At 44.8% G+C, this 10,000-nt stretch overlaps 1 protein-coding gene across 1 annotated transcript in view; it reads right to left on the minus strand.

Annotated features, from left to right (window-relative positions):
- The window catches only part of fblim1 (filamin binding LIM protein 1), a 21,862-nt gene that overhangs the window by 5,364 nt on the left and 6,498 nt on the right, over positions 1–10,000 (minus strand). Inside the window, exon 5 of the mRNA XM_056237944.1 lies at positions 1,084–1,262. Within this exon, the coding sequence (XP_056093919.1) occupies positions 1,084–1,262 (179 nt within the window). The remainder of the gene's footprint in view (positions 1–1,083; positions 1,263–10,000) is intronic.

Raw genomic sequence — 10,000 nt, forward strand, 5'->3', positions numbered from 1 at the left:
ATCCTTGTTTTCGCATGGGCCGGTTGCAGTCTCTTTTTTTCTGTAGCCACTCAGAAGTCCGAACGAAGTCTTCTGCATTTTACAGCGGGTGAGTCTCTAGTTGTCACTGATGATGATCGTCGTTTGAATATTTCTGTATCCGCCATCAAATTGATAAGTTTAATTATATCAAGTGCTGTGAGAAAAGGCTATAAATCTCCACCTCCAACATCCTCACACGCAATATAGCTTATACTAGCCGAGACTCCTTCTTTATGTGTACAGATGTGTGTGTGCAGATGTGTGTGTACAGATGTGACGTAATGACGCAAAGACATGCTCGAATCTCCCGCGGAAATCCACCAGTACCACTGGAATTAATAACATTATTACAAGCTTACCGTTTTGCATCGAGCTAAGGCAAGCAGAGAGTTTTGAACACTGGCTGGTTATGTATTTTATCAAATATGTATTTTGGATAATTTTTAACCCAAAAAAAGCTACGGACAGCAGCTTTAAGAAAAATATATTATTTATATATAAAATATTTGTATTTATATATAATATAAATTATATATAAATCTATATACAGTATATACATGAAAATATTTCTTAAATATATACAAGCATGTGTGTGTATTTATATATATAAAATAATTCTACACAGTGCACCCACATATATTATGTAAAAAAAACTTTTATTTTGGATGTGATCACGATTAATCATTTGACAGCCCTAATAAATACTCTAAATGTTCCGATCCAATCTGACTTGTAACGCTGCCCGAATCACACACTGTTCCCCCGTTGGCCAGAGGAGAACTGAGAGACTGAGTCTGGTTTCTCCCGAGGTTTATTCTCCATTCTGTCCCTGATGGAGTTTGGGTTCCTCCACTGTTGCCTTGGCTTTTGGCTTGCTTAGTTGGGGACATTTAATATTCAATAATATTATTGATCTGCCTTACTTAAGGTGGACGTTGACGCAATTTTCTTTTAGAAACAAACTTTGTAATATTGTTTTCATGTTATCACTGTGAAGCGCTTTGATACAATCTGTATTGTAAAAAGCGCTATATGAATGAAGGTGACTCGACTTGACTGTACCTGTAATAGTCCTGCAGACAGTAAACCTCTCCCACTTCCCCCTGCGCAAAACGCTGCTCTCCGATTGGCTGCCGGCACGTCACGCACACGAAACAGGGCGGGTGATAGGCTCGTTCCAGCGCTCGGATCACATGGTCCTTGATGACGTCACCACACGCCCAGCACGGCTCCAGACTGGCCTGTCATAATCAGCATAATAATATAATGTGTATATTAGAATAATATCTCAGAATAAACCCCTTCAGGTGTGTGTGTGTGTGTGTGTGTGTAATCTCAGAATAAACCCCTTCAGGTGTGTGTGTGTGTGTGTGTGTGTGTGTTATCTCAGAATAAACCCCTTCAGGTGTGTGTGTGTGTGTGTGTTATCTCAGAATAAACCCCTTCAGGTGTGTGTGTGTGTGTGTGTGTGTGTGTAATCTCAGAATAAACCCCTTCAGGTGTCTGTGTGTGTGTGTGTGTGTTATCTCAGAATAAACCCCTTCAGGTGTGTGTGTGTGTGTGTGTGATCTCAGAATAAACCCCTTCAGGTGTGTGTGTGTGTGTGTGTTATCTCAGAATAAACCCCTTCAGGTGTGTGTGTGTGTGTAATCTCAGAATAAACCCCCTTCAGGTGTGTGTGTGTGTGTGTGTGTGTGTGATCTCAGAATAAACCCTCTTCAGGTGTGTGTGTGTGTGTGTGTGTGATCTCAGAATAAACCCCCTTCAGGTGTGTGTGTGTGTGATCTCAGAATAAACACCTTCAGGTGTGTGTGTGTGTGTGTGTGATCTCAGAATAAACCCCTTCAGGTGTGTGTGTGTGTGTGTGATCTCAGAATAAACCCCTTCAGGTGTGTGTGTGTGTGTGTGTGTGTGATCTCAGAATAAACCCCCTTCAGGTGTGTGTGTGTGTGTGTGTGTGTGTGATCTCAGAATAAACCCCCTTCAGGTGTGTGTGTGTGTGTGTGTGATCTCAGAATAAACACCTTCAGGTGTGTGTGTGTGATCTCAGAATAAACCCCTTCAGGTGTGTGTGTGTGTGTGTGTGTGTGTGATCTCAGAATAAACACCTTCAGGTGTGTGTGTGTGTGTGTGTGATCTCAGAATAAACCCCTTCAGGTGTGTGTGTGTGTGTGTGTGATCTCAGAATAAACACCTTCAGGTGTGTGTGTGTCTGTGTGATCTCAGAATAAACACCTTCAGGTGTGTGTGTGTGTGTGTGTGTGTGTGATCTCAGAATAAACCCTCTTCAGGTGTGTGTGTGTGTGTGTGTGTGTGTGTGTGTGTGATCTCAGAGTAAACACCTTCAGGTGTGTGTGTGTCTGTGTGATCTCAGAATAAACACCTTCAGGTGTGTGTGTGTGTGTGATCTCAGAATAAACCCCCTTCAGGTGTGTGTGTGTCTGTGTGATCTCAGAATAAACACCTTCAGGTGTGTGTGTGTGTGTGTGTGTGTGTGTGTGATCTCAGAATAAACACCTTCAGGTGTGTGTGTGTGTGTGTGTGTGTGTTATTTCAGAATAAACCACCTTCAGGTGTGTGTGTGTGTGTGTGTGTTATTTCAGAATAAACCACCTTCAGGTGTGTGTGTGTGTGTGTGTGTGTGTGTTATTTCAGAATAAACCACCTTCAGGTGTGTGTGTGTGTGTGTGATCTCAGAATAAACACCTTCAGGTGTGTGTGTGTGTGTGTGTGTGATCTCAGAATAAACCCTCTTCAGGTGTGTGTGTGTGTGTGTGTGTGTGATCTCAGAGTAAACACCTTCAGGTGTGTGTGTGTCTGTGTGATCTCAGAATAAACACCTTCAGGTGTGTGTGTGTGTGTGATCTCAGAATAAACCCCCTTCAGGTGTGTGTGTGTCTGTGTGATCTCAGAATAAACACCTTCAGGTGTGTGTGTGTGTGTGTGTGTGTGTGTGTGATCTCAGAATAAACACCTTCAGGTGTGTGTGTGTGTGTGTGTGTGTGTTATTTCAGAATAAACCACCTTCAGGTGTGTGTGTGTGTGTGTGTGTTATTTCAGAATAAACCACCTTCAGGTGTGTGTGTGTGTGTGTGTGTGTGTGTTATTTCAGAATAAACCACCTTCAGGTGTGTGTGTGTGTGTGTGATCTCAGAATAAACCCCCTTCAGGTGTGTGTGTGTGTGTGTGATCTCAGAATAAACCACCTTCAGGTGTGTGTGTGTGTGTGTGTGTGTGTGTGTGTGATCTCAGAATAAACACCTTCAGGTGTGTGTGTGTGTGTGTGATCTCAGAATAAACCACCTTCAGGTGTGTGTGTGTGTGTGTGTGTGTGTGTCTGTGTGATCTCAGAATAAACCCCTTCAGGTGTGTGTGTGTGTGTGTGTGTGATCTCAGAATAAACACCTTCAGGTGTGTGTGTGTGTGTGTGATCTCAGAATAAACCCCCTTCAGGTGTGTGTGTGTGTGTGTGTGTGATCTCAGAATAAACCCCCTTCAGGTGTGTGTGTGTGTGTGTGTGTGTTATTTCAGAATAAACCACCTTCAGGTGTGTGTGTGTGTGTGTGTGTGTGTGTGTCTGTGTGATCTCAGAATAAACCCCCTTCAGGTGTGTGTGTGTGTGTGTGTGTGTGTGTGATCTCAGAATAAACACCTTCAGGTGTGTGTGTGTGTGTGTGTGTGTGTGTGTGTGTGTGTGTGTGTGTGTGTGTGTGTGTGATCTCAGAATAAACCACCTTCAGGTGTGTGTGTGTGTGTGTGTGTGTGTGTGTGTGTGTGTCTGTGTGATCTCAGAATAAACCCCCTTCAGGTGTGTGTGTGTGTGTGTGTGTGTGTGTGTGTGTGTGTGATCTCAGAATAAACCCCCTTCAGGTGTGTGTGTGTGTGTGTTATTTCAGAATAAACCACCTTCAGGTGTGTGTGTGTGTGTGTGTGTTATTTCAGAATAAACCACCTTCAGGTGTGTGTGTGTGTGTGTGTGTGTGTGTTATTTCAGAATAAACCACCTTCAGGTGTATGTGTGTGTGTGTGTGTGTTATTTCAGAATAAACCACCTTCAGGTGTGTGTGTGTGTGTTATTTCAGAATAAACCACCTTCAGGTGTGTGTGTGTGTGTGTTATTTCAGAATAAACCACCTTCAGGTGTGTGTGTGTGTGTGTGTGATCTCAGAATAAACCCCCTTCAGGTGTGTGTGTGTGTGTGTGTGTTATTTCAGAATAAACCACCTTCAGGTGTGTGTGTGTGTGTGTGTTATTTCAGAATAAACCACCTTCAGGTGTGTGTGTGTGTGTGTGTGTGATCTCAGAATAAACCACCTTCAGGTGTGTGTGTGTGTGTGTGTGATCTCAGAATAAACCACCTTCAGGTGTGTGTGTGTGTGTGTGTGATCTCAGAATAAACCCCCTTCAGGTGTGTGTGTGTGTGTGTGTGTGATCTCAGAATAAACCCCTTCAGGTGTGTGTGTGTGTGTGTGTGTGTGATCTCAGAATAAACCCCCTTCAGGTGTGTGTGTGTGTGTGTGTGATCTCAGAATAAACCCCCTTCAGGTGTGTGTGTGTGTGTGTGTGTGTGTGATCTCAGAATAAACACCTTCAGGTGTGTGTGTGTGATCTCAGAATAAACCCCTTCAGGTGTGTGTGTGTGTGTGTGTGTGATCTCAGAATAAACACCTTCAGGTGTGTGTGTGTGTGTGTGTGATCTCAGAATAAACCCCTTCAGGTGTGTGTGTGTGTGTGTGTGTGTGTGTGTGATCTCAGAATAAACACCTTCAGGTGTGTGTGTGTCTGTGTGATCTCAGAATAAACACCTTCAGGTGTGTGTGTGTGTGTGTGTGATCTCAGAATAAACCTCCTTCAGGTGTGTGTGTGTGTGTGTGTGTGTGATCTCAGAATAAACACCTTCAGGTGTGTGTGTGTCTGTGTGATCTCAGAATAAACACCTTCAGGTGTGTGTGTGTGTGTGTGTGTGTGATCTCAGAATAAACCTCCTTCAGGTGTGTGTGTGTGTGTGTGTGTCTGTGTGATCTCAGAATAAACACCTTCAGGTGTGTGTGTGTGTGTGATCTCAGAATAAACCCCCTTCAGGTGTGTGTGTGTCTGTGTGATCTCAGAATAAACACCTTCAGGTGTGTGTGTGTGTGTGTGTGTGTGATCTCAGAATAAACACCTTCAGGTGTGTGTGTGTGTGTGTGTGTGTGTGTGTGTGTGTTATTTCAGAATAAACCACCTTCAGGTGTGTGTGTGTGTGTGTGTGTTATTTCAGAATAAACCACCTTCAGGTGTGTGTGTGTGTGTGTTATTTCAGAATAAACCACCTTCAGGTGTGTGTGTGTGTGTGTGATCTCAGAATAAACCCCCTTCAGGTGTGTGTGTGTGTGTGTGTGTGATCTCAGAATAAACCACCTTCAGGTGTGTGTGTGTGTGTGTGTGTGTGTGTGTGTGATCTCAGAATAAACACCTTCAGGTGTGTGTGTGTGTGTGTGTGTGTGTGATCTCAGAATAAACCACCTTCAGGTGTGTGTGTGTGTGTGTGTCTGTGTGATCTCAGAATAAACCCCCTTCAGGTGTGTGTGTGTGTGTGTGTGTGTGATCTCAGAATAAACCCCCTTCAGGTGTGTGTGTGTGTGTGTGTGTTATTTCAGAATAAACCACCTTCAGGTGTGTGTGTGTGTGTGTGTGTGTGTGTGTGTGTCTGTGTGATCTCAGAATAAACCCCCTTCAGGTGTGTGTGTGTGTGTGTGTGATCTCAGAATAAACACCTTCAGGTGTGTGTGTGTGATCTCAGAATAAACCCCTTCAGGTGTGTGTGTGTGTGTGTGTGATCTCAGAATAAACACCTTCAGGTGTGTGTGTGTGTGTGTGTGATCTCAGAATAAACCCCTTCAGGTGTGTGTGTGTGTGTGATCTCAGAATAAACACCTTCAGGTGTGTGTGTGTCTGTGTGATCTCAGAATAAACACCTTCAGGTGTGTGTGTGTGTGTGTGTGATCTCAGAATAAACCTCCTTCAGGTGTGTGTGTGTGTGTGTGTGTGTGTGTGATCTCAGAATAAACACCTTCAGGTGTGTGTGTGTCTGTGTGATCTCAGAATAAACACCTTCAGGTGTGTGTGTGTGTGTGTGTGATCTCAGAATAAACCTCCTTCAGGTGTGTGTGTGTGTGTGTGTGTCTGTGTGATCTCAGAATAAACACCTTCAGGTGTGTGTGTGTGTGTGATCTCAGAATAAACCCCCTTCAGGTGTGTGTGTGTCTGTGTGATCTCAGAATAAACACCTTCAGGTGTGTGTGTGTGTGTGTGTGTGTGATCTCAGAATAAACACCTTCAGGTGTGTGTGTGTGTGTGTGTGTGTGTTATTTCAGAATAAACCACCTTCAGGTGTGTGTGTGTGTGTGTGTGTTATTTCAGAATAAACCACCTTCAGGTGTGTGTGTGTGTGTGTGTGTGTTATTTCAGAATAAACCACCTTCAGGTGTGTATGTGTGTGTGTGTGATCTCAGAATAAACCCCCTTCAGGTGTGTGTGTGTGTGTGTGTGTGATCTCAGAATAAACCACCTTCAGGTGTGTGTGTGTGTGTGTGTGTGTGTGTGTGTGTGTGTGTGTGTGTGTGTGTGTGTGTGATCTCAGAATAAACACCTTCAGGTGTGTGTGTGTGTGTGTGTGTGTGTGATCTCAGAATAAACCACCTTCAGGTGTGTGTGTGTGTGTGTGTGTGTGTGTGTGTCTGTGTGATCTCAGAATAAACCCCCTTCAGGTGTGTGTGTGTGTGTGTGTGTGTGATCTCAGAATAAACCCCCTTCAGGTGTGTGTGTGTGTGTGTGTGTGTGTTATTTCAGAATAAACCCCCTTCAGGTGTGTGTGTGTGTGTGTGTGTGTGTGATCTCAGAATAAACACCTTCAGGTGTGTGTGTGTGTGTGTGTGTGTGTGTGTGTGTGATCTCAGAATAAACCACCTTCAGGTGTGTGTGTGTGTGTGTGTGTGTGTGTGTGTGTGTCTGTGTGATCTCAGAATAAACCCCCTTCAGGTGTGTGTGTGTGTGTGTGTGTGATCTCAGAATAAACCCCCTTCAGGTGTGTGTGTGTGTGTGTTATTTCAGAATAAACCACCTTCCGGTGTGTGTGTGTGTGTCTGTGTGATCTCAGAATAAACCCCCTTCAGGTGTGTGTGTGTGTGTGTGTGTGTGTTATCTCAGAATAAACCATCTTCAGGTGTGTGTGTGTGTGTGTGTGTGTGTGTTATTTCAGAATAAACCACCTTCAGGTGTGTGTGTGTTATTTCAGAATAAACCACCTTCAGGTGTGTGTGTGTGTGTGTGTGTTATTTCAGAATAAACCACCTTCAGGTGTGTGTGTGTGTGTGTGTGTGTGTGTGTGTGTGTGTGTGTGTGTGTGTGTGATCTCAGAATAAACCCCCTTCAGGTGTGTGTGTGTCTGTGTGATCTCAGAATAAACCCCCTTCAGGTGTGTGTGTGTGTGTGTGTGTGTGTGATCTCAGAATAAACACCTTCAGGTGTGTGTGTGTGTGTGTGTGTGTGTGTGATCTCAGAATAAACCCCCTTCAGGTGTGTGTGTGTGTGTGTGTGTGTGTGATCTCAGAATAAACCCCCTTCAGGTGTGTGTGTGTGTGATCTCAGAATAAACCCCCTTCAGGTGTGTGTGATCTCAGAATAAACACCTTCAGGTGTGTGTGTGTCTGTGTGATCTCAGAATAAACCCCCTTCAGGTGTGTGTGTGTGTGTGATCTCAGAATAAACCCCCTTCAGGTGTGTGTGTGTCTGTGTGATCTCAGAATAAACACCTTCAGGTGTGTGTGTGTGTGTGTGTGTGATCTCAGAATAAACCCCCTTCAGGTGTGTGTGTGTGTGTGTGTGTGTGTGTGATCTCAGAATAAACACCTTCAGGTGTGTGTGTGTGTGTGTGATCTCAGAATAAACCCCCTTCAGGTGTGTGTGTGTCTGTGTGATCTCAGAATAAACACCTTCAGGTGTGTGTGTGTGTGTGTGTGTGATCTCAGAATAAACCCCCTTCAGGTGTGTGTGTGTGTGTGTGTGTGTGATCTCAGAATAAACCCCCTTCAGGTGTGTGTGTGTGTGTGTGTGTGTGATCTCAGAATAAACACCTTCAGGTGTGTGTGTGTGTGTGATCTCAGAATAAACCCCTTCAGGTGTGTGTGTGTGTGTGTGTGTGTTATTTCAGAATAAACCACCTTCAGGTGTGTGTGTGTGTGTTATTTCAGAATAAACCACCTTCAGGTGTGTGTGTGAGTGTGTGTGTGTGGCCTGGTAAACCCTACGTTATGGGGTTTAGGTCTTAAAAAAAAAAAAAAGTGCATCCCAGGAAGGGTGCGGGTCCTCTGGGCACGAATAAAGCCCAATGCCCATGGTGAAATTGACTCTGGGCTTGACTCTGAGGCCTAGATCTCGAAAAATGACAGAGTCCAAAAAGTTGCGGTTGCTTCAAAGCTCCATGCTGTCAGACCTCCCTGGCCAGCCCAGGGAGGGTGGCCCGTCCTGGGCCAGATTCAGATTTGCCCGCCACCCATGGAGGTCCGTCTGGTGCAAAGACGGTCCTAAAACGGACCTTGGGGCTCTTGTAGAGGAGGTGAGAGGCCTTCCTGGGCACGAATAAAGACAAAGAGAGCCCCTGGCCGGCTTGACTCTGGGGTCAGAATTGAAAAATTCTGTGAGAATTCTGTGATCTCAGAATAAACCCCCTTCAGGTGTGTGTGTGTGTGTGTGTGTGTGATCTCAGAATAAACCACCTTCAGGTGTGTGTGTGTGTGTGTGTTATTTCAGAATAAACCACCTTCAGGTGTGTGTGTGTGTGTGTGTGTGTGTGTGTGTGTGTGTGTGTGTGTGTGATCTCAGAATAAACCCCTTCAGGTGTGTGTGTGTGTGTGTTATCTCAGAATAAACCCCTTCAGGTGTGTGTGTGTGTGTGTGTGTGTGTGTGTAATCTCAGAATAAACCCCTTCAAGTGTGTGTGTGTGTGTGTGTGTGATCTCAGAATAAACCCCTTCAGGTGTGTGTGTGTGTGTGTGTGTGTGTGTGTGTGATCTCAGAATAAACCCCTTCAGGTGTGTGTGTGTGTGTGTGTGTGTGTGTGTGTGTGATCTCAGAATAAACCACCTTCAGGTGTGTGTGTGTGTGTGTGTGTTATTTCAGAATAAACCCCTTCAGGTGTGTGTGTGTGTGTGTGTGTGTGTGTGTGTGTGTGTGATCTCAGAATAAACCCCTTCAGGTGTGTGTGTGTGTGTGTGTGTGTGATCTCAGAATAAACCACCTTCAGGTGTGTGTGTGTGTGTGTGTGATCTCAGAATAAACCCCCTTCAGGTGTGTGTGTGTGTGTGTGATCTCAGAATAAACCACCTTCAGGTGTGTGTGTGTGTGTGTGATCTCAGAATAAACCCCCTTCAGGTGTGTGTGTGTGTGTGTGTGTGTGTGATCTCAGAATAAACCCCCTTCAGGTGTGTGTGTGTGTGTGTTATTTCAGAATAAACCACCTTCAGGTGTGTGTGTGTGTGTGTGTGATCTCAGAATAAACCCCCTTCAGGTGTGTGTGTGTGTGTGTGTGTGATCTCAGAATAAACCACCTTCAGGTGTGTGTGTGTGTGTGTGTGATCTCAGAATAAACCCCCTTCAGGTGTGTGTGTGTGTGTGTGTGTGATCTCAGAATAAACCCCCTTCAGGTGTGTGTGTGTGTGTGTGTGTGATCTCAGAATAAACCCCCTTCAGGTGTGTGTGTGTGTGTGATCTCAGAATAAACCCCCTTCAGGTGTGTGTGTGTGTGTGTGTGTTATCTCAGAATAAACCATCTTCAGGTGTGTGTGTGTGTGTGTGTGTGTGTGTGTGATCTCAGAATAAACCCCCTTCAGGTGTGTGTGTGTGTGTGTGTGTGTGTGTGTTATCTCAGAATAAACCACCTTCAGGTGTGTGTGTGTTATTTCAGAATAAACCACCTTCAGGTGTGTGTGTGTGTGTGTGT

Source organism: Rhinichthys klamathensis, unplaced genomic scaffold, assembly GCF_029890125.1.
Source record: "Rhinichthys klamathensis goyatoka isolate OS25496 unplaced genomic scaffold, OSU_Roscu_1.1 h1tg000504l_1, whole genome shotgun sequence".
Classification (NCBI taxonomy): domain Eukaryota; kingdom Metazoa; phylum Chordata; class Actinopteri; order Cypriniformes; family Leuciscidae; genus Rhinichthys; species Rhinichthys klamathensis.